The following is a 23,246-nucleotide window of genomic DNA, read 5'->3' as shown; positions in this document are numbered from 1 at the left end:
GCAACCTACCCCTTCGAAGGGACAGGTGTAAGCGAGAAGAAAGAGGCAAAAAGACAAACTAATTCCCATTTTTCTAATCTTATAAGCCCTAAACCCACAAAACTAATTGTATTATCCTCCTTTTAAGTTTTCAATACAACTAATCACCCATTTAAAACTCACTGCATCTTCCAAATCTGTGCGTGCTCAAGTGCCTTTAAAAAAACAAAAGCCTTTAAAAAAACAAAAAACTCAAATCCACGTGAAAAACAAAACTGCTAAAACGTATGTCAAATAAATAAATAAATAAATAAATAAATAAATAAATAAATACCAGCCGTTGGTATCACCTAACCGCGGAAGTCTTAAAAGCAAAAAAAGAAAAATAATAAAACACTTCTGTATTGATACAAAATCAATATTCAATCCTATCAGTAACAATAGGGTTAGTCAATGACTTTTCAGAATGAATGAATGAATAAATAAATGAATAAATAAATAAATAAATAAATAAATAAAAGAATTTGATGCCAAGTGTAGGGTAAAGAAATTACTTTTTTTTCTTTTTACTGATATGGAGTGGTAATAAAAAAACCAAGGCCTGGTTAAATATAAATCCTTTCAGAGATCGCTACGAACCACTGCTTCTCTTCACCATTTCGCTGCTCCCTCCTCCTCGCCTCTTTCCTTCTCCAATGTCATCAATGGCGGCGGCTACTCACCCCTGCGCTTCCAAATCCTTCTCCAAATCCTCCTCCTTCGCTCTTCCTAAACCCTTCTCCAAATTCCATTTTTCATTTTCTCCTCTTCCTCACAATCCCACTTTCCCCCGCCCTCTTCGCATCTGTACCAGCTCTCTTTCCAACCCTTCCCCCAAGCCCTCCTCCACCGCCGCCTCTGCCACTTCCGTCGAAACTTCCGTCATCTCCCCTGAGATTTTCGTCTCCCGATTCGCTCCCGATGAGCCGAGGAAAGGCGCCGATATCCTCGTCGAGGCTCTCGAGCGCCAAGGTGTTACCAATGTCTTCGCTTACCCCGGCGGCGCGTCTATGGAGATCCACCAGGCCCTCACGCGATCTTCGACCATCCGTAACGTTCTCCCCCGTCACGAGCAGGGTGGCGTCTTCGCCGCGGAGGGATACGCTCGGTCCTCCGGCCTTCCCGGCGTTTGCATTGCAACTTCCGGCCCTGGCGCCACCAATCTGGTCAGTGGACTCGCTGACGCCCTACTCGATAGCGTTCCCATGGTAGCAATTACAGGGCAAGTTCCGAGGAGAATGATCGGTACCGATGCGTTCCAGGAAACTCCCATTGTTGAGGTAACACGCTCTATTACAAAGCACAACTATCTGGTTCTTGATGTAGAAGACATTCCTAGGATCGTGAGCGAGGCATTTTTCCTCGCAATTTCTGGTCGACCTGGTCCTGTTCTTATTGATATACCTAAAGACGTTCAGCAACAGCTCGCGGTTCCCAATTGGAATCAGCCCATGAAATTACCTGGTTACTTGTCTAGGCTACCTAAGCCTCCCATGGATTACCATTTGGAACAAATTGTGCGATTAATCTCTGAATCGAAGAAGCCTGTTCTGTACGTGGGTGGGGGGTGTTTGAATTCATCGGTGGAGTTGCGGCAGTTCGTCAAGCTCACTGGGATTCCGGTGGCCAGCACTCTAATGGGCCTTGGGGCTTTTCCTTGCTCCGATGATTTGTCTCTGCAAATGCTGGGAATGCACGGGACAGTTTATGCTAACTATGCTGTGGATAAATCTGACCTGTTGCTTGCGTTTGGAGTGAGATTTGATGACCGCGTGACAGGGAAGCTTGAGGCCTTTGCGAGTCGGGCGAAAATTGTTCATGTGGATATTGATTCGGCCGAGATTGGGAAGAACAAGCAGCCCCATGTATCAGTCTGCAGCGACGTGAAGTTAGTCCTGCAGGGAATGAATCGTTTACTTGAGAATTCTGAGAAGCTTCACTTCGATTTCTCTGCGTGGAGAGAAGAGCTGAATGAGCAGAAATCGAAATATCCTTTGACTTTCAAGACATTTGATGAGGCCATTCCTCCACAGTATGCAATTCAAGTTCTTGATGAGCTAACCAACGGTGAGGCCATCATAAGCACAGGGGTGGGGCAGCATCAAATGTGGGCAGCTCAGTTCTACAAGTACAAGAAGCCACGCCAGTGGCTAACCTCCGGTGGTTTAGGTGCGATGGGCTTTGGACTGCCTGCAGCCATGGGGGCAGCAGTTGCAAATCCTGGCGCGGTTGTCGTTGACATCGATGGAGATGGTAGTTTCATGATGAACATCCAAGAGCTGGCCACGATCAGTGTCGAGAAACTTCCAGTGAAGATCCTACTGCTGAACAACCAGCATCTGGGCATGGTTGTGCAGTGGGAGGATCGGTTCTACAAAGCCAACAGAGCTCACACGTACCTGGGAGATCCATCAAATGAGTCTGAGATATTCCCGAACATGTTGAAGTTTGCAGAGGCGTGCGGGGTGCGGGCGGCACGGGTGACAAAGAGGGCAGATTTAAGAGCAGCAATAAAGAAGATGCTGGAGAGCGAAGGGCCTTACTTGTTGGACGTGATTGTACCGCATCAGGAACATGTGCTGCCGATGATTCCCAGTGGTGGTGCTTTCAAAGATGTGATCACAGAGGGAGATGGAAGATCCAAATACTAATAGGAATAACTTATCCTTTTCGCTCTATGTACATTTTTGTTCCTTTTTCTTTAGTTTGTTTTATCACTGTCCTTTTGCTTTATCTCATAAACAATGCTATAATGAATCCCCTTTTGAGCTCCCTCTTAGCACACTCGGGCCATGCTTACAGGTTGGAAATGAGAATGAGAAACTGAGTAGCACTACAAGATTCTTCGTGAACGAGCTGATTGATTTGTTTCAATTATTATGTACTTTCATTTTTTTCCTTAGGTTGATCCCATGGCCCTTTTAAGCGGTGGGTCTCACCACTTCATTTAGATCTTCATTTGTTTAGATGGTACTGAATCATTAACATCCAATTGTGTATCTAATTGTACTCTGTATGATGAGAGTGATATTGAAGCAATCAACTTGTTGATGTGGGATTTGCAAAACAGGAGATCCATGAAGGATGAAGAAGGGGGATAGATTAGAGAGAGAAGAGAAGACCGGTGGCGAAGGATGATGATGAAAACAAAGGATGGAGGGGTGAGGGTTATGAAATTGGTGGAGCCGAGTCCCACTCACCATTATAATACCTCATTCTTTCAACTTTTGTAGCTTCAAATGAAAGCTTCCTTTTCCCTTCCCTTTGGGCTTTGATATGACAACACCATCAAATCTTTCTTTCTTTCTCCCTTTCTCTGTTACCCAGAAAGAGAAGGGTAAAAAGGTTGTCATTTTTGGAAATGTAGCATCCTTCTTCACCACCACCATCAACAACGCTCTCTCCTTTATCAACAACGCTCTCTCCTTTATCAACAACGCTCTCTCCTTTATCAACAACGCTCTCTCCTTTGTCAACAATATTCCAAACTCCCTCCCAATTAATAATATATGTTGCTTGGTTTTGGGAACACCACACATTCTGATGAGAGGTTATAATAGTTATGGAGTAATAATATAATGAAATGAGGAGTCTTTCAGACAGTGATAGTAGTGGGGATGTCTGTGCAGTGTGTTTAGTTACAATGAGCGGTAAAGTGTAAAGACTTGAAAACAAAATCCCTACTCCTATCTTCCCGTCTTCTTCTTCTCACTTTTTGTTCCCATCCATTTGCCTTCTTTCTCTCAATTTCACTGCTCTTCTTACTCCATCAATATTTCAAATGATTTAACAAATAATAACACTATAATCTCTCATTTTATTTCAATCACCAACAAATTATTTATATTTATAACTATTATTACTCGAACATCCTTTTATTTTCCCATACATGCATGAAATAATAAACTAAAAATAATAAAAGAAACACAACCCAATTTAATACATACATATATATATATACACACGACCATCTTCACTATCAATACTCGAAAACAAATACTCCAGACAGACGCGTATTAATACATTATAATCATACAGATTATTTCTTAATTGAAAGGATTAATTTAAATTTAAGGAAAAGAAATAATAGGGAGGCAGAGATGAGTTAAAACAAACCCTGCATTATAAGGCTTAATAATAAGAAGCTATATAAGGGAAGTAATTATTCATAATAAAGAGAAAAATTAAGAAGGCCGAAACCTCTGCCTGCAAGATTGGCAAGTGATCTCCATGCACGTAGAGTCCACCTGTCCACTCGCTCTCTCTCTCATCCGCTCCGCCTTTTCCACTTCTTCTCTCGCCCTTTCCCAAATCTGTCGAGCCCTCGCGAATTCCGTTTGCGCCAATTCTATTTCCCTCTTCGTTAGCTCCCTCACCCTCTCCGCGTACGCCTTTTCCATCGCCGCCAGCCTTATTTGCTCCCCCGCCTGCCACTTCAGCGCCTCCACGCAACTCGCCGCCTCCGGCTTCATCACCTCCTCGTACTTCAACAAGCACTCCGCCCCCGCCGCCGGCCGGATTGGCCTCAGGCTTATCGACAATTGCAGGTCCACGGATCCTTGCCCCGGTTCCAATAGATCGGACCGGAATCGTAACGACGAGTCGGATGGACGGGAGGACGAGGAGGACGCTATGGAGTGAGGCGTCGGAAGGAGCTGCAACTCCTTCTGATCTTCATCTTCCATTTGTGAAGAAACAAATAAAAAGGGAGATTGTTTTTCCTTTTCCCTTTTCTTTTTTCTTTTTTCTTTTTTCTTTTTTCTTTTTTCTTAGTACAATTGAAACAGACTCTCTGAAAGAAAGTGGCAGAAACTTGCACCTATATATATAACAAAATTGGTGGCGAAATTACGGTCTTACCCATCCCTTCTATTTCCCCATGACTCTTCTGCCCTAAGAGAAGAGTGGAATGAAGTCCGTTACGTAGAGGCGGCCCATTATGGGAGAAAAATAACGGATCACGTAATTGGATAATTAAGAGCATAGTTTTGTTTTAAGCATCTTATAATTTACATTTTTAATCATTTGACTTTATTATTCAAGTGTTACAACTGAGAAGGCGGAGGGGGTAATAATTAGGGTGGCACGTGCGGTTAATGAGTTAAAAGATTTTGTTTAATTAAAAAAACAAGGAAGGGATTACGTTAATGAGATAAGAAATAAGGGGGGAGGTTAGCTTTATTGGTAGGGCAACCAAATGTCGGGGCAGAGTACGAAAGAGAAAAAAGGGGCACTCACTCCACTTTCTATCTCAAGAAACCACGCAATGGGAAGGGTAGGGGTTGGCACGTGGGATGGGCGCCCCCAGTGAGGCTGACCACTGACCGTAATTGTGGGTTCACTGACTTTGCCACTTGGGACGTTTATTCAGTGGGTCCCCCTTTTTTTCTCCCTTTTTCTTTGTTGCCTCGTGGCCTCACACGCTTGACACGTCGACCATCGCACTCCATGATCACAGACAGCCCCCAAAGAAAAAATATATATATATGTATAAAAATAGTATGTTTAGGGATGGGTACACGTGGCATCAGAAAAGGGCAATTTGTAGGAGGAGTAAGTAAAAGACATTTATGACCCACAGAAAACAGGAGGAGAAGGGTGGAAGTGAGGGAAATTGTTGGTATCCCTTTGTCAGCTTAGCTTGAAATTAAAAAACTAAATATTTGATTCATCCATTCAGCCATTCATCCATATGCGTATGGAGTGTAGCTGTTGCCTTTTATTGTAGTTAGGACAATGATTTATGTATGATGCCCTCCAACTAAGCCTTTCCCTCTGTTTCTTCTTCTAAATCATGTCCTACTTTCCCTTCTATTATCATGTGTTTCAAACTACTTTTTTCATTATATATAAATATATAAATAAAAGCGTTGTTAAATCATTCAATGTATTTTCTCAATCACTTTTTTCATATATTTTTCTCTTTTTAAGCTTGCATTTTTTTTTATTAGTTTCTCTACATATAATTTATTGCACTTTATATATATATATATATATATATATATATTTTATCTAATAATCTAAAAGATTTCTAAAACTAATTAAATATCTTTTTCTTTTTTAATTGCGTTAAATAATTTCTTCAGTTTTTTATTTTATTTTTATTTTTATTATTTTAAATTTTTATGAAGAGAGCGTGTGCGCATTGACTATAAATAGGACGTTTTTAGGAATCCAAACGGTGTTGCTTCCTTCAATCCCCACCTCCCGCCTTCTTTAGTCCGAGGGCCTCACTTCAATTTTATTGGCCCAAACATCAACTAACAAGTTTCTGCTATGGCGGGAGCTTTTGAATTCGAAGCCTTCAATCTCTCACCGTCTTTCTTCACTGTATCGCCTTCCCTGCGCTAAGTCATTTGCTCGATGAACACTTCTCCAAGATTGATGCATACAAGGCTACTCCGTCACTGCGAAATGCGGTCTCCATTAGACCGTCGCCGCTTGTTCTTGGCCTGTACGTAAGTATCTCTACTCAGTTGCATTCTCATGCCGTCTTATGTTGTTTATTATGCAATTGCTAACTTCTGTATGATTTTGCTTAGTTCGATAGTTAAGAATATTCTTCTTACTTTCTGCGCCGACTAATATTTCCTTCAGGCAGTTTAGTTTTTACTTGTATGAATTCGGAAAGTGTGGTTCTAGATTTTTAACCTGTACTCTTCTCATTTGATTTTTCATCTGCATCGTCATGGAGTGGTTACTGAACTGCAGTTACCAGATTGTATATTCTTTCTGGATATTTCAACTCTCTCGATTAAAATGTTTGCTTATTTGTTGATTCTGTTTCAATTTAATGTTTCCTGGACGAGAAGGCTGGGGATGCAAGTTGCTTGATTATTCATTGTTTCTTTACGAGATTCTTTGTACTTTCTGTGTTGATTTCATATTTCCTTTAACAGTTCAAGCTGCGTATATGAATTTAGAATATACGGTCCTGAACGGCACTTTTCTTCACATCTGATTTTCCTTCTGCATCGTTACGGAATGTTACTGCTCTGCAATAGCCGGATTATGCTTTGCCGAGATATTCTACTGATCTGCAGTAGCTGGATACCGGAGTTGCTCAAGTATTAGTTGATTATAAGTTGCTCCTTGCTCTCTACGTTGACTTGTATAACATTTTCTTCCGTCATTTCAGTTTGCTTGTTTAGTTCAGAAAATATGGTCCTAATTGGCACTTCTCTTCCTATTTGATTTTCTATCGGCATCGTGGATTGTGCTTTTCCTAGGTATTGTAATTTTCACCATGAGTTCTTGTTTATTTGTTGATTCGGTTTAAATGTATATTTTCAGGTCGAGGATACCGAGCGGGGGATTGGATACCAGTGTTTTCTCCTGCGAAGTTCAAGTACGTGACATATTCTTATTCCATGATTTAGTATATAAAAAACTTGTCATGTGCACCTTCTAATGTAAAAATTAAGTTATAATCTTCGTCTTTAGAATTTTTAGCTTTAAATCAATGATAACGATCTCGTTATGATGGTGAAAATTGTTACAAGTAGTAAAAGAACTCTGTTTCTTTGTGGCAGCTCATCAGCCTGTCCTAGTTCAAATAATAGGGTTCAAACTCCATTCATCAGTCTGTCATAGTTCAGGATTTAACTAGTAACATCAACTTTGACGTGAATGTCAAATATATGCCTTTATAATGCTTGAAATGAAATACTGATACGAATTTCTACTCCAAACATTCTATTTTCAGTTCAATTATGCAAAGTACTCAAATCCAAACTAAGTTGAACAAACTCCTTGTATTTCCTTTCATTTTATTGTGGGGAAGTTTTTATAGAGGACACTAAAAGAAGTCATAATGAACCACAGTCCTAGAACTTCCTATCCTAATCTGATTTCCTTTAGTGACCTTAAAACTATATAAAATGTCAATTAATTGGCTACACATTGCTAACTTGTGTTAACAAATGTCTTCAAAATTGACACTCCTACTTGCTGCCAACATATGTGAGAAAAATACGTGTTCTATAGTTGTTAACAAGATTTAAGTAGCTTAGCTGCAGAACAATGGAGTTCTTTTCATTTTTGCAGACGACAGTAACCTGGGCAAGCGGGTACGATAAAAATGAAGCCATTTCTTTCGTTAAATAGGGTCTAGAAGGAGAGATACAGACGAAATCTCCAGCATTTAGTAGGAACAGCATATTTGGTATGATTACTTCTAGCAACTCATCAGTCTAGACTGCACCTTCTTGTTTAACAACTTAATATTATTGAAAAAAAATATACAAGCTGTTAATTGAAACTATTTAGTCCTTATTTTTAAACCTTGATTGGAAGACTGTTTCAAAAAGGTTCAACTGATAACTTCCGCTTGTATGTGTGTATTTACTGTTCACTTGCAGTTTGATTTTAGTTCATTTTTAATACCAAACAGTTGCAAATAACGCAAGTTCATCAGAGAATTAATTTGTCATGATCGACCCATTAGATCACCTTGCTGTAAGTCACTCTAGGTATCTATGTTGCTGCCACGTCAAAAAAATTCTGCTTCCATTCTGTAATTTACTTAAAACCAGAGGCTATGCCTTATTAGTCAACTTGTCAAAATCTGAATTTCTCATCCTTGTCCTTGAGCTTTCGAAACTTACTCACCTAGAAATGGCAGTTCCATCTAAGTGGCTTCTTAGAGCACTTACAATGGCTTTCTTTCACTATCTCATTAAGACATGAATATTTACAGTTCTTTTAGAAAGGTAGTTAGACGACTTTTCAGAATGGATCAATGACTTTCTTCGATTCTAGTCGTGAGATATTTACGCCGCAAAACGTAGTGTGGTTCCTCTTTTATTCTGACAAAACACTGGCTTGACATTTTTTAATGTTTTATTTTTTTTATTTTTTTTTAATATTTAAGATGCACCTGCACGCACTGTTGGTTGGCGTAATATACTAGTTTCTTTAATACTTGTTTCCTACCAAGTTTATGGGCGAACGCCGTTTGTTTCAATCATGCACTCTAACGATTGCCACGTTGGTTTCAGCAGGAACACGTACAGAACCGATCATAGCTTGTTTAATCGGTCATATAATTGGACCAAGAGCCATTCATTCAAGCCATCACCGCGTCCTGGAGAAGAATCATTACAGCGTGTCATTATATTTGGTAATATGGGGAAGGTACCATACAGTATTTAATTACACTGATTACACTCAATATGAGAATGGAGTCTATAATTCATAAGGAAAATGTTGAAATTGAACTAAGTGAAACTTCTGAACTTCAGTTAATTAACTTAATTCAGTCACCTCTTCGTGGCCTTTGTTTATTTCTTGTATTGATTTGATAATTCTCTATATTCTTGAGAGGATGTTCTACAACTGCTTTCATATTTGAGCTCCTTGAGGGGCAATTAACAATTCAAAGAAAATTGGTTATCATATAAAGCATTGACAAGGAACATCATTGTTCTGCCATTTCATTTGCCATTGTTTGAATAGTTACTGTAACATACATATCAAAGAACAGAAATAACATCCAAGCCTGAAAATAAGAACTTAAAATTCAATTCCAGGCCGTTATAGAGTCGCTAACGTACTGCTTGTGGTAATCATGACTTTCAGGGACAACGTGATGGCCCAAATGAGTATAGCAACTATCAGCCTGGAGCATTGGGCACAACCGACTAGCTCATCAAAGACATAAGACAATATTGACACAGTCTTTCATATCGGAGATCTATTTTTATGCAGATGGGTATCTCACAGAGTGGTAACAAGTACTGCACTGGTGGAGCCCATTGCATCTAGGGTCCCCAACATGGCTGCAAGGTTATCAATATCAGTGACTCGATTGTTTCTAAGACAGTGGTTTTTGGACCATTTACTTTTATGAATCTTGAGCCTCTCCCATTTCACTCCTGCAGTGGTAACCATGAGCGTGGCTGACCAAATACCGGGTCCTTCTACGCAAACATGGATTCAGGTGGGGTGAGTGTGGAGTCCGCCGGTGGAGACCGTGTTCTATTCTCCTGAACAGAGCAAATTTCTGGTATGTTAAGAATTCTTTTAAGCAATTCCATGAATCTATTCCACTGCTGAGGTTTATATTTTGCTTCATGTAAACTGTGCACTTGTTTTGCTGGTGGATCCATTCATTTTAGATTACTTAAACTAATGCGTTTTTTGTTTGGGTTTTGAAAAATTATGCTGGCTTCTTTGCAATTTATTTTCTATGGGTTTTATCATACATAATATTGAAATATTTATCCAAATTTTAAAATAGAAGACTAAATTTGAAAATTATCATATATATATATATATATTTTACTTTTTAAACATGGTTTGAATTTTTAAACATTTTTAGAAAGTAGAGGTAAGTAACAGAGCAAAAAAGAATCCAACATTTTTAGAAAGTAGAGGCAAGTAACAGAGCAAAAAAGAATCCCATAAGTGGAGTATGTTTATAAACTAAAAATTTGAAAACCAAATGACCAAATCAAATAGAGCCTAAAATAGTTGGTTACATTATTATTCTGTCATTTTAGGTGCAGGGCGTCTGAATAATTTTAGATAGTAAAAAAAAAAAAGCGTTTTGGTAATCCTTAGTAAAAAAAAGTTCACAAAACTATCGTCATTTTTTGCCAAGGATTACCAAAACGAACTATAACGCTCGACATTTCTTGCCATCAATAAATTTTTTCATTGTGAATGAAGTTTGTCTAGCCCGTTTTTTAAAACCATATTTGAGCACTTTCCTTCTTTTAATACCTTAAAACCATATTTGAGCACTTTCCTTCTTTTAATACCTCTCACGATTACGAGTTGTGAAGCATTTCACCCCTTTTGATCAAGTCGTCCCAAACCATTTTCCAAATCTGTTTTCAAAAATGATTTTGATCGAGTCAGAATTTGATTCTTAGTTTTCTATTTCAAAGCTTCCAACTTATTAGCCAAAGACCTCATTAACATATAAGGTCTTACAGTTGTGTCTAATGTTTATTTATTAACATTAGTTTTTGATGTTGTAGATCGGGGCACTGCACATGGCGCAATTCATGTGGTTGTCCGTGGAGAAAGGAGCCCCGCTTATTCTCCCATTCAACCAAGCAATCCCCAGATGGGAGTCTTCACATACACCACGATTTTGGAATCGTGAAGTCTACGGCATTCAACCGCTCCACTCTGCCTTTCGATTTCAAAAACAATCACGGAAAGGAGTATCCATCTACGATAATATACTTTTTTTTCTTTTACCTTTTTTCGAGGAGAAAAAACTTGGGACGGAAACGGGCCATGTTGGAATTGTAACCCACACCCCTGCGTGGGAATTTTTTGTTCACCACGAAAAAAGAAATCCACTTTTTTTAATAATTATAATTATTTAAAATTATAATTATTTTAGGCTAAATTTAGCATTATTTATTATTTTTTTTATATAAATATTATTATAAAAAATTTAATATAAAAGTTTATGAGAAAATAACTAATTAAACTGCAAGGTCATGAACAAGATTAAGGTCAAGGTGAGAATTCTCCGTCCCTCAAAAAAAAAAAAAAAAACCATTTTTAAAGAAAACTTATAATTAAAATTACAAATACTTTAGGTTAAATTCAGCATTTTATTATTTTCTTTATATAAATATTAATTTAAACAAATTTAATATAAAAAAAGTTATGAGAATATAAATAATTAACTAATTATATAAGTAATCGAACCATCTAAGATAATACTCTAGCCTTCTGGTTTTTATTGAAAAGATAATACATGTATACCCTTCTCTTATCCTATACAAGAATTTACTTTCAAAATTGTTTTAATATTATAGTTAAATTTTAAAAACTAAAAACAGAAAAGTAGAAACCAAAGTATTGCAAAAATGGAGATAGAAAATAGGTGATTTAAACATTAAACTCTGTTTGGGTTAAGCATAAAAACTGGATCGTTTCACATTTCTCATAACGTACAATATTATATATTAAATCTGATGAAAATAGTAATGTCAAGAATTTTACCTCAAAAAGGAGTCGGAGTGATTGGCCAGCGAGAGATGCACCGACCTCTGAACTTGAACCGGGGGGTTGAATACCATGAGTTCCTACAGATACAAATATGGAAATAGTATTTCTCGACATGGTTAACAGAATGCTGCCCCGGTCTCCGCAAGATCTCCCCTTCGCTGTATCAAGGACGAAAGGAGTTTGACAAAAGCCTTTCATAAGATGGTAGGCAGCATAACAAACAGAGGCATAAATAATGACCATACTTGCAATAAAGAAATCTTTGGACTATCGACCACTATCCATCCATTTCAGTATCACCATCTTCTCGGTGATCATTTGATGAATTGATGGACGTTAATAGATCATCTACTTTTAAAGGCGAATGGCGAGCCGCATATTGAAACATAACCTGCCACAGTTAGTTTCCTTTAAGGTCTTGGCAGAACAAACAAATAAAAATAATAAAATAAATGTCAATTAATTTGCTAGGGATATGATTTGACCCTTTAACTTCGCTATTTAGCATAATTTCTCTAACCTTGGAGTAACTATCTGCAAAGGCTCGAGCCCCATTGACCTTGCCAACATATTGCAAATCTGCCCCCTGAATCCTCCCGTCAACAATGGTCAGCCCTCCATCCCCGATAGCAAATCGCAATAGATTACCTGAAGACAACCCTGACTGAATTTTATCGAAATGTCAGTTTAGATATTTGCCGACAAGAAGGAACTTCAAATGCTGGTAACATATAAAAACAGAAGATTTTTATAATTCTAAAAAAAAAAATTATTGAGAAAAAACTCCGGTGGCATTAACTTAATAGAAGCTTGAAGAGAGTTAACCCCAATCTCCCCCAAAATCCATACTTTTGATCCTTTCCGACCGATGGAAAAAGAAAAAAGCTAACNATTTTTTTTTTTTTTTTTTTTTTTTTTTTTTTTTAAATCAAACATGAGGATGCAAAAAGAACTCCATAAAATGACAAGCCAGAAGATCACGACCACTACAAAAGTCGCTAAGAACCTGAACCAAAATATAAAAAAAGAGAGTAGAATTACCAGGAGATGTGATTCTAATCACTTAGTGATTGTTTGCGCTTAACACACCACCACGGACAAAGAACTAAAGTGGAAGACTTATTCACAACTTGGTTAGGACGAAGGAATCTTTATGAGGAAGAGGAAATAAAGAAGGCTCCACTCAAAATAGCCCAATTCAAGAAAAGGTACCCTTTTAAAAAGTAAGCTCTTATTCAATATGAAAGATATATTTGACCCTCTTTCACCAAACAGAAACGCTCCAGGATATAGCACAAAGGAAGACCCAAATATAAGATGGATAACAAAGAGACCACCAAGCCACCATTTACAACTTACTAACTAAAACTTATTCACAATCCATTATAGTCACATAACTAAGAACGTTTATTCCTATTAATATTTAAGCATGTAGTAGTCTCAGAGACACGAAGAACTCAATTCAAATTAAGAAAAGAATCTTCCTTCCCTGCATAAAAAAAAGGTGCCATCCACAAGCTACAAATGATGTTTGAAGACATTCTCTCTCCTCACAACATAGCCCATTAAATAACTATCCATCACCTTACATATATTTCTGCTAAGGACGTCAATCACCTCAATTAAAAGGAAAGAGAACATAACATCACTTGTTTGGTACCTCTATGGCAAAGAATTCCCTCAAAACCATGCCAGAACTGATATCACGCAAGCAATTCACAGACCAAGTTCTCCAATTATAGCCAAGCCGTCCCCAAAAAAACCAAAACCAGAATGATCATAAACCTTTTCGAAACTGATCTCCACAAAGGATTTCTTCTCGTACTGATGAACCTCATCAAGAATTTTGTCCCCAACCATTAAACTGCCCCAGTTAGCATAAATAGTATGAGATAGGACTTTCCATGACCTCTTGACCAGGTCTTGGGAATGGTTTACAGAGAATGAAGTTATGGATCTAAAATCCTCAATAGCTGACACGCTCGGCTTCTTACAAGAAAATAAAAAATAAAAAGATGAGCACAAGTTTTCTTTATAGTTGTGTCCACTAGATGCTCCCTAAAAATTAGTAAAAAACTTTGAGCAACTACCATTGGGGACAGAAACTTACAATTCTCAAACCACCACAGAGGAACCTACGAGTTAAAGGAAGAGCGTTGAGAGTTGTAAGTTTGAGAGAGAGAAACTTCTTAAAGGAAGGGTGTTGTAAGTTGTAAGTTTGTAACCACATATTCTCAAACTTAAAACAGGCCGAATCTCTATCTTACCACCCTAGAACAAAGGTTAATAGGCTAGTACTAAAAAGTAGTTTTGGAAATGAATGATTGTATAAACCCTTGAAACAAGTCTAGAGTACTACTACAACTTATCCTGTCTACTATAATTCTCACGAGATGAGGTAAAAAGAGTCAATTCTCTCTAAGTGGGGGTAAAGGTCGATAATGCTCACTAGGTGGGTAAAAAGAGCCACAATTCCTGCTATAATTATGGGAGAGTGGAATTGTAATCCTGACTCCAAAAGATAATTGCTCAGTAATTCCCGTAAACTGAAGGCAATATTGGTAAATGGTTAGTTTATAATTTAGTGACAGGCTTTATGGCATGTCAGTATTCCTGTTATCATGCTCTTTAATATTACCTGTTAATAAAAACCATCGAGATTATTTTTCAAAAAATCAATGTCATGCAAACCACCTCATATCACAGGAGCTAACTAGCTAATTACTTTTTTTCTTTTCCTGTTCCAAACAAAAATATCTAATTGGTCAATCCCTTTAGAAGATGCAGATATCAAGCAACAGCTTCTTCAGTTAACAGAATACCAAATAACAACATCAAGACTCAAATATGGTGAAATAGGCACCACGCCAAATTACACACCAGACATACAAAGGCACAAAAGAGAAAATAAAAAGAAATGAAAATCACAGACCAGATTTTTATGCAAAATGTAGTCTAAGTAAATATGTAATACACAAAATAAATTCAAAACCAATGACACCATAGAAAGGGTTAAATTTAGAACAAAAACCTTTTCGATAAAATTGCCATCTAAGCATCCGAAGTCCACTGGAGGATCATCTGATGTAGTCACCTTTCCATCATCTTGTAGCTCCAAAACCACCTGATCATTGAAACAATGCAGAAGAAGCATTATAAACTATATGAGAAAAGAAAGTAGGTCCATGGCATGGATCACAAAATGGATCGTTTTGACCAATTGCGTTGTGGCAGCAGAATTTGTAAAATAAGAAAAAGAGAGGGAAAAAAGAAAAGAATTACAGTCATATAGTTCATTTGTTTTAAAAGAGGAGCAGGAAGTGTAGAGAAAAAGTGCCTGCTGTTGGCTTGGGACTTGTCTATTACTATCTGTGTCAATAACATATCGACTGCAACTCTCATCCTTCCAGACCAATGCAAGTGGTGTATTTCCTGGCTGGTAATGGGAATGCCTAACACAACGTAACTTCTTAGTACAATATCAACGAAGATATAACTTGTAAGAATACAAATTCACGAAATGAAAGAAAGAACTTAATGAGAAGCACAGTGCATATTAATTATCAAGCATGACTATCATGAGATTATAACTTCAAAATTGTTAAAAACATGTAACTCTGAAGATACATAAGGAGTGTTCCGCATGTTGTTCATAATATTTCAATAAGAGACAACAGAGGTTCTAACTAAATGAAAAATAACATGTGAACTAAATTCAAAATAAATCCACGTGTAAAAGGAGGAGGAGAATTCAAAGTCTTAAATCCTTTCCTGATTGTAAACCTTACTTGTTGTAAAATAATAGGCCATCCTTGATATAAGGTGCCGCTCCAGTATAAGCAGCATAAAAACCATTTTGATCGCACGTATATACAGGAACAAGGCTGAATTTATATTTGTGATAGTATGAAGGTGGCTCAGAAGCACCAGATTCAACAAGCTTGGAATTGAGCCAGAAGAACCGAAACTCGGCTGTGCAATCATAAAGAGAATATCCTCGCCAACAAATCATATCAATGACGTAGTAAGTTTGATCCATCTGCATGACATTCGAACTTCTACTTGTCAGTAAAAAATTTGGCCGACAGAAAGGCATAAGAAATATGAAAAACTTACTTCATGAAATATACAATCCAGGATAGAATATGATTGACCGGATCCAGAGGCATCTCTTCTCCTTGCTCCGTTGGGTAGAGCAGAAGGAAAACGATGCAGAATTGATCCATTTCGAAGCCTACTGATAGTTGTGCCATTGGAAGAAACAACAAAGCACCGTTTCCCGGAAGGCCTTGCAAATACGTACCTACAAGAATCCAAAGCATCGCAGAAATGTCACTCTCACCTTCGATCATTCCATGCAAATTTACAGAAAGATGAAGATATTCTCTCTCTCTCTTTTTCCTTTTCAGAATACTTATTGACATCAGAATAAGACATTTAGCGAGAAGTATCGTCCAAATTTCGGTGGCGCCTTTCAATTAGCCAAGCACGAGACGTGAATGAGAAAAAGGCAACCGAATCAATTGAATTTTAATGCGAGCACGCGACTAGGAGAAAAAAATCAGAGAGTGCAAGACTAATAGAAAGGCAACGATGATAAGATGATGTGTCGAGTAAAAAGGAACAAGATCTAAGTCCGAGTAGTAGTTGAAGAAAACGCAAACATAAATAGTTAACTGAATACTAGTAACTGAGAAATGGAAGGAATTATAACCAGTCTTCGCTAAGTCGATCAGGAACATCTATCATCCATTCAGGAAGTAACAGTTGCCTCGAAAACCACTTACGAGCCTCTGAACCTTTGAGCTTCGAAGCCTGGCGAACATCGAACTCCTTCAGAGAAGGCTCGTTAAATTCACTCTGCGATCTAAGCACCGGCGAGCATTCCGTTTGGGAATCGAGTTCATTTAGCTCAACCTCCAACACCGACTCAGAGGTACTAGGCTCGTTGAATGTGGAAGAGAGGGAGAGAAGCGTGGAAGCTAAGGAACGTGCTTGTTGCTGAGCGTCGCGACGATTCTGCTGTTGCCGTTGTAAAGAAAGCTCCCGCCGCTTCTGCTGGTCGGAGATCGCGGGGCGTTTGTGAGGACGGCGAATGTCATGCGGTGCCATCTTCGCGCAATTCGGTTTTCGTTCGAAATATGAATGTGCGGTCTCCAAATCGGTTCGGCCTCCAAGCTCGGCCGCCGCGGCAATATCATGGAAGAAGAAATTCAGTAGTTGGGTTTATATAATCTTGGGCCCTCAACATTAATGGGCTTTTGAGCCCAGTACCGAATAAATAAATAAAAAAAGAAAATACCGAGTTTATATTAATTTTATTTTCACAACTATATTTCTTTTTTCGTTTCCCTTGTGTGGAAGATCCTTACTATTTTTTTAAAAAATATTTTGAATAATAGAATTTTATGTATTTAAAAAAAAAAAGTCAATGTAAAATAAGTATTGAAATATTGAGTAAGAAGGCAGGTAGGTGGGATGTGGAGGCTTTGGGGAATGCATTCAAACTTGCCTTTTTAACTACAATTATATCTAGATTAACAGAATAAAATAATATATATATATTTTTTTTAAAAAAATGATTTGGTAATAGTAATAGGAAAGGAATTGACGTGAATTGAGAGAAGATACAAAAATGGAGGAGATGCACGTTTTTATTTGGAAAGCGATGAAAGCGGAAAGAAGAGAACCCCGAAAGGAAGATGCTTTGTCTCACTCCGCAGTTTAGTATTTAATTATTATTTATCTCACTCACTCCCTATTCCCTAATTCCCTATTTCCCTATTTCCCTATTTCCCTATTTCCCCATTTCCGCCATTAAAGCTTAGCTTCCCTTTCTCTTCTCACCCATTTCCCTCTCATTTCTTCTGTCTACTCCATCCCACTCTTTTGCTCTGCACGGCCCTTACTTCCCACCGCCTACGCCCAACACTCCCAATGTGTTTTCCTCCTCCCTCTTCCTCATAACCTTCTGTAATTCAGAAGACACAGAGAGTGATGGGGTTAAATTTGGGGCTCACAAATGCCCTGTGATTTTCCCATAGCTTTTTCCGACTGAAACACCCTTGTCGTTCTTCTCCACAACCCCTCTAAATATGGCCGCAACGAAGACGGATGTCGCCGCCAGCGCCGTCGACGACCGTGTCTTGTCCACCGCTCAGCAGATCGTCAAGAGCCTCAATACTCCTAAAGAGGTTCGTGAGGACATGCTCTTGATACTCTCCAGTTTTGATAATCGACTTTCCAGTATCAGTAGTTTGATCAACAGTGACGACTCGAAAACCAAGAACCACAGGTTGGACGCCGCGGAGAAGGTGCTTCTTCGTTGGGATCCTAATTTCGATGTGTCGAGACGGTCGCTTAATTGGGAGGACTCGCCGGACGAGGCGGCTGAGTATTTATCGGCGGTGGATGATATACTCCGGCTAGTAGAAGACCTCTCAATTGGGTCCGAGTCGACTGAGTTCGTAGACCGGGCCGAAAACGCGATCCAAATGGCGATGTGTCGGCTCGAGAGCGAATTCCGCCATATCCTGATCCAGAGCACAGTCCCTCTCGACGCCGAGCGGCTCTACGGCTCGATCCGAAGAGTTCACCTCTCGTTTGCGTCCAATTACAGTGAAATTGACGATGAATTCGAGAATTTCAGCGAGGACAGTCGCAGTTCGGGGCGATTCCATGAGCGAGGTGGGACAATTGGAGAAGATTCTTGGGTTGATTTGATCCATCCTGATGCGGCTGTTGATCTATCGGAGATTGCGGACCGTATGATTCGTTCCGGCTACGAAAAGGAATGTGTTCAAGTCTACAGCACGGTTCGTCGCGATGCTTTGGACGAGTGCTTGGCGATTCTTGGCGTCGAACGGCTCAGCATTGAGGAGGTTCAGAAAAGTGACTGGAAATTTTTGGACGATAAGATGAAGAAATGGATTCAGGCCGTAAAAGTTACAGTCCGGGTGATTTTGGTCGGTGAGAAGAGGCTGTGTGATCAGATCTTTAATGGCGCCAATGAATCCAAGGAGATTTGCTTTAACGAAACAGCCAAAGGGTGTGTAATGCAGCTGTTGAATTTCGGTGAGGCAGTGGCTATTGGGAAGAGGTCACCAGAGAAGCTGTTCCGAATCTTAGATATGTATGATGCTTTGGCCGGTGTTTTGCCCGACTTGGAAGCCATGGTTTCCGATGAGTTTCTGATTAGTGAGGCGCATGAAGTGTTGTCTGGACTGGGAGAAGCAGCCACAGGGACATTTGCAGAGTTTGAGAAAGCCATCGAAAGCGAAAATTCGAAGAAAGCGATGCAAAACGCCGAGATTCACCCGCTTATTCGATATGTAATGAATTATGTGAGATTGCTGGTTGATTACAGTAAGACAATGAACTCTCTTCTGGAAGACGAGGAACGCAGTGTGAACGACAATGACGATGATCTGCAGCTGGAAAGCACGTCGCCTTTAGCTCGTAGATTGTTGATGTTGTTATCATCTTTGGAATCCAATCTTGTGGATAAATCAAAACTTTACGAGGATGTTGGGATGCAGTTCATATTTCTAATGAACAACATACTGTATATAGTGAAAAAAGTGAAAGATTGTGAGCTTGCCCAGCTGCTGGGCAGTAACTGGCTTCGCAGGCATAGCGGCCAAATTCGCCAATATGAAACGAGTTACCTTAGAGCCTCTTGGAGCAAGGTCTTGTGTTGCTTAAAGGATGAAGGCATTGGTGGGAGCACGAGCAATGCTGCCTCCAAGACGGCTTTGAAGGAAAAGTTCAAGAATTTCAATGCTGGGTTTGAGGAGATATGCAGGGTTCAGACGTCTTGGAAGGTATCGGATGCTCAACTGCGCGATGAGCTGATAATATCCGTTTCGGAGAAGGTGATCCCGGCGTATCGCTCCTTCTTGGGAAGGTTTAGAAATCAATTAGAGAGCGGAAGGCATTCTGGGAAGTACATAAAGTACACGCCCGACGACTTGGAGAACTCTCTATCGGATTTGTTTGAAGGATCACCTGCTGTTTCACATCACTTGCGAAGAAAGGGTACTTGAAACGCTTTCATGCTGAGATATTATTCATCCTTTTTTTCCTAATGTTATAAGACACATGATATTGAAGTTCATACACTGTATATTACAATCACCAATGTTGTATACATTAGATTCTGTATCTTAATAATTTGAGGTCAAGTGATATTGTGGACATAACTTAAGACCGCCAACCCCGACCCCGACCCAACCACCACTACTGAAAATCTATTAGTCAGTGTACTACTACAAAGAAGAAGCAAGAGTCAAATCTGAATAGAGGCTAATCTAAACAAACAACTTTGTGCCATAGCTTTGTTTGTGTTGCTTGAAATGGCGAGTTCCTGGCATTCCATTAAGTTTAGGGAACACGTGAGTGCTTTCAGTTGCACACAGCTAGCTAACAACGCAAATCATTTGGTCAGATGAAGCATCAGCTCAATTATTGTTAAATGACAGCCTTGGATTACCTCATGTTTCTTTCAGTGTACCTCCCATTACTCTTGACCTTGATTGATCGTGATATCTCATTTGCTTCTCATTTTTACGTTCAAATTCGACTTCTCCACTTTTATTCAAACTTGTTATAGATGGACCCAAAACAGCCAAGTGTGGCTATATTTATAATAAATCAAACTCCCAACAAGCTTGGAGATTATGCCAAACAAAAATTTACACAAAATGTGGCAAACCCAGAAGAGAACTAATTACAGGTAAACTTGCCTATATTACAATATGCACGTTCAATCCATCCACCAAACCACTCAAGATCAAGGACAGAAAACACACAGAACAGAAAACTAAATGAAGAGGGCCAAAGACTTGTATTGACCACATCGTCGTGCTCGATACCGTATCACTTTCAAACCCGACTATCCTGAGGCAATGGCAGAACACCATCGAAGAAATCGCCAAAGTAGCCGTGGGGTTCGTGGACTAACCTCGAGATTATGTCTCTAAGAGTGATAACTCCTTGCAGATTACCATCGCTGTTGACTACATACACGCGGTGAATCTTCTTGGAGTCGAGCATCAAAATCAGATGCTTTATTGTGTCGTCCTTCTTGCACGTAATCATGTTCGTCAGCATTGGAGAGACCTGGTCGTGCTTCTCTAAGTAGCTTCTAACTGCTGTCAGAAAGTTTTTCGCCGTTATCGACCTGTCAGACATGAACAAGATCACCATGTCAATCAATGATAAACATATGCACAAGATAACTCTATTTCATACAAGTGGTGACTACAACAACTGTGAATTTGATACTAAGTTTTATGATTCGAAGTCGTTTCTATTTCATTTTTTTCTTAACCAAAAATGTAAAACTTTGCCTGCGAATCAACAAAGGCGGAACAATATCAAAATATTGGTCAAAGACCTGCAATCGTGGTAGATTTCTGGTGCAGTGAGCAAGAAATGGATATCTCTTAAGCTAATATTGCCCATTGCCTTGTTTCCACCCCTTTCAATAACAGGGACACCTCCAACCCTCTTCTTCCTCATAAGTTTGAATGCTTGTAGAACGGGCTCATCCTCGTACACCTGCGTTAAAGGAGGGAGGACGACATCAAAGAAAGATAAATAACAAACAGATTTTGCTCAAATGAATAAACACGTTCTCTAAGTTTCTTATGAATATCCAAACTAGACCTTGACAATAGAAGCGGGCGACATCATGGGAAGACCGAGCTCCGACAGAGTCTTTGTTCCCCAACGTTCAAACCATTGAAGCCCTGCACATTCTGCTAACATGTGAATAACAGCAGATTGTGAGATGATGTTTTCAATCTTTCCCACCCCCAAGTCCACCACTGGTACACTCTTCATTTTGTACTTTGATAACAGTAAGAGCATGGTCAAGAACGAGTTCGTCGTCTGCAAAGCAAGAAACGGGGCCCAACGGAAAGACCCCGAGATGTCTCGAACCTGTGTACATTCAGAAGATTTGATGAAACATCAAACAAAGCCACATTCATCAGCTAGAAGGTGAGAAAAGCACCGAGATCAGACCGTTCTTCAAATTGTTTCTGATCTAATCTTGAAAAGGAAATCAAACCTGTGTGCTCTTGTACAATTCAGAGGAAGTTAAGCATTCGAAAAAGCTTCCCGAGGTTGCTGCAGCTGATTCCGGGCCCAGTACCTGCTGTTCAACAGGAGATATCACCCCACTTGCTGCTGCAGCCACAGCACTTCCATCACTGGGACTTCTGGGGGATGGAGGTTCCGACTGCAAGACAAATCATGGTGTCGAAAATCGCTCGTTGGTGTACAATAATCTTTAGAGTTTCACAGTTCATTCACATTATCACAAAGAACAAGGAATCCCTTGTCTTTCATCCCAATGCTTCAAAATCATTGATAGGATGCAGCAATGAACAAAAAATATATGGTTTGATTCCAAAAACATGAGCATTCAAATATTCTTAATGATCAAAACATAAATGAATTCAAATAAAATGTGGTTTGAAAAGAAAGATTCAGTGGCAAAATCCTAACCTGCTGAAGAATCCAAACAGCAATTCCAGCAAACTCAACAACACCAATGTATCTATCAATCCAACTAGCATGATCAGGTGCATCAACGTCCACCACAGGGGCGCTGAGGATCTTATGTTGGGCCAAAATTTGAACAGCTTCAGCTAGAGTGCTGTCCGATCTTATCTCAATTGCTGAACACAAATCCAGACAACAACACTTCAATAATCATCCAGATCAAAATCTCCAAACCAAAAAAAACATCAACCATCCATTTCCTACGAAAATTGTCGAGCTCCACCTCAGCTTCAAAGTTCTAGCCACGTCACCAATTCCAAATTCTAATAAATTCATCAGAAAGCAATACCCAAATAATATGCAAACAAAATACAAAAGTGATTTGGAAGGAAAAAAATAAGAAGGATGCCTTGATCAAAAGGGGCAGGAGGAAAAGCAGAGACAGGGATGCTTTCAAAACAAGCATTAAGCTTCTCAGTAGGACTGAGCTGCGGCTCTTGAACGTCCCATAAATCTTCCACTTGCATCCCCACCTTCGCCTCTGGGCTTCTAGGACTCTCCTCTCTAGTTGCCGCCATCACCATTTTCTTCTCTCTCTCTCTCAATGATTCGACTTTCCTTTGTTCTTTTTCCAATTGGAACAATGGCGGAAAGCATAAATAAGTCCGCTCAGTGAGGAATGCCACTGTGCAACAGCGGAGTTTTAACTCCGTGCGTTGATTTAATCCTGGCCGTTGAAG

At 39.3% G+C, this 23,246-nt stretch overlaps 5 protein-coding genes and 1 pseudogene across 7 annotated transcripts; 3 read left to right on the top strand and 3 right to left on the bottom strand.

Annotated features, from left to right (window-relative positions):
* The first annotated feature begins 614 nt into the window (after window positions 1-614).
* LOC111793560 (acetolactate synthase 3, chloroplastic-like) lies at window positions 615-2,863 on the top strand. The gene has a single exon (XM_023675500.1). The coding sequence runs from the start codon at window positions 675-677 to the stop codon at window positions 2,667-2,669; it is 1,995 nt and encodes a 664-aa protein (XP_023531268.1). The 5' UTR covers window positions 615-674; the 3' UTR covers window positions 2,670-2,863.
* Window positions 2,864-4,065: 1,202 nt separating this feature from the next.
* On the bottom strand, window positions 4,066-4,780 carry LOC111793883 (protein indeterminate-domain 14-like). The gene has a single exon (XM_023675949.1). The coding sequence runs from the start codon at window positions 4,701-4,703 to the stop codon at window positions 4,203-4,205; it is 501 nt and encodes a 166-aa protein (XP_023531717.1). The 5' UTR covers window positions 4,704-4,780; the 3' UTR covers window positions 4,066-4,202.
* A 3,260-nt stretch (window positions 4,781-8,040) lies between these two features.
* On the top strand, window positions 8,041-11,131 carry LOC111793379 (annotated as a pseudogene).
* Window positions 11,132-11,857: 726 nt separating this feature from the next.
* LOC111792138 (snurportin-1) lies at window positions 11,858-17,180 on the bottom strand. The gene is made up of 8 exons (XM_023673469.1): window positions 16,709-17,180; window positions 16,111-16,297; window positions 15,783-16,033; window positions 15,332-15,446; window positions 15,026-15,118; window positions 12,515-12,658; window positions 12,240-12,385; window positions 11,858-12,152 (listed from the first exon to the last, which is right to left on the bottom strand). The coding sequence occupies exons 1-7, from the start codon at window positions 17,104-17,106 to the stop codon at window positions 12,272-12,274; spliced, it is 1,302 nt and encodes a 433-aa protein (XP_023529237.1). The 5' UTR covers window positions 17,107-17,180; the 3' UTR covers window positions 11,858-12,152; window positions 12,240-12,271.
* Window positions 17,181-17,746: 566 nt separating this feature from the next.
* On the top strand, window positions 17,747-20,195 carry LOC111792620 (exocyst complex component EXO70B1-like). The gene has a single exon (XM_023674143.1). It carries the CDS (start codon window positions 18,090-18,092, stop codon window positions 20,037-20,039), a length of 1,950 nt encoding a protein of 649 aa, XP_023529911.1. The 5' UTR covers window positions 17,747-18,089; the 3' UTR covers window positions 20,040-20,195.
* A 411-nt stretch (window positions 20,196-20,606) lies between these two features.
* On the bottom strand, window positions 20,607-23,157 carry LOC111792621 (SNF1-related protein kinase regulatory subunit gamma-1-like). 3 transcript variants are annotated; one of them, XM_023674144.1, is made up of 7 exons: window positions 22,916-23,096; window positions 22,771-22,804; window positions 22,510-22,682; window positions 22,070-22,240; window positions 21,664-21,939; window positions 21,392-21,555; window positions 20,607-21,175 (listed from the first exon to the last, which is right to left on the bottom strand). In XM_023674144.1, the coding sequence occupies exons 1-7, from the start codon at window positions 22,970-22,972 to the stop codon at window positions 20,878-20,880; spliced, it is 1,173 nt and encodes a 390-aa protein (XP_023529912.1). In that variant the 5' UTR covers window positions 22,973-23,096; the 3' UTR covers window positions 20,607-20,877. The 3 variants fall into 3 exon arrangements, with proteins under 3 accessions (XP_023529912.1, XP_023529914.1, XP_023529913.1); XM_023674146.1 differs by lacking the exon at window positions 22,771-22,804 and having other exon boundaries at window positions 22,916-23,157; XM_023674145.1 differs by having other exon boundaries at window positions 22,757-23,009.
* Window positions 23,158-23,246: the final 89 nt, after the last annotated feature.

The sequence above is a fragment of the Cucurbita pepo genome, chromosome LG04 (genome assembly GCF_002806865.2).
Source record: "Cucurbita pepo subsp. pepo cultivar mu-cu-16 chromosome LG04, ASM280686v2, whole genome shotgun sequence".
Lineage (NCBI taxonomy): Eukaryota > Viridiplantae > Streptophyta > Magnoliopsida > Cucurbitales > Cucurbitaceae > Cucurbita > Cucurbita pepo.
This window is presented reverse-complemented; position numbering and strand designations above follow the sequence as displayed.

Bases quoted from the DNA above. Each gene is read 5' to 3' on its own strand.
- LOC111793560 (XM_023675500.1), top strand. From the start codon at position 675: ATGTCATCAATGGCGGCGGCTACTCACCCCTGCGCTTCCAAATCCTTC.
- LOC111793883 (XM_023675949.1), bottom strand. From the start codon at position 4,703: ATGGAAGATGAAGATCAGAAGGAGTTGCAGCTCCTTCCGACGCCTCAC.
- LOC111792138 (XM_023673469.1), bottom strand. From the start codon at position 17,106: ATGGCACCGCATGACATTCGCCGTCCTCACAAACGCCCCGCGATCTCC. The intron at 16,034-16,110 runs GTAAGTTTTTCA...AATGTCATGCAG, and splicing joins TGGATTGTATATTTCATGAA to ATGGATCAAACTTACTACGT. The intron at 12,659-15,025 runs GTTTTTGTTCTA...GATAAAATTCAG, and splicing joins ATGGCAATTTTATCGAAAAG to TCAGGGTTGTCTTCAGGTAA.
- LOC111792620 (XM_023674143.1), top strand. From the start codon at position 18,090: ATGGCCGCAACGAAGACGGATGTCGCCGCCAGCGCCGTCGACGACCGT.
- LOC111792621 (XM_023674146.1), bottom strand. From the start codon at position 23,090: ATGGTGATGGCGGCAACTAGAGAGGAGAGTCCTAGAAGCCCAGAGGCG. The intron at 22,683-22,915 runs GCATCCTTCTTA...ATTTGTGTTCAG, and splicing joins TCCTGCCCCTTTTGATCAAG to CAATTGAGATAAGATCGGAC. The intron at 22,241-22,509 runs GTTAGGATTTTG...TTTGTCTTGCAG, and splicing joins CTGTTTGGATTCTTCAGCAG to TCGGAACCTCCATCCCCCAG.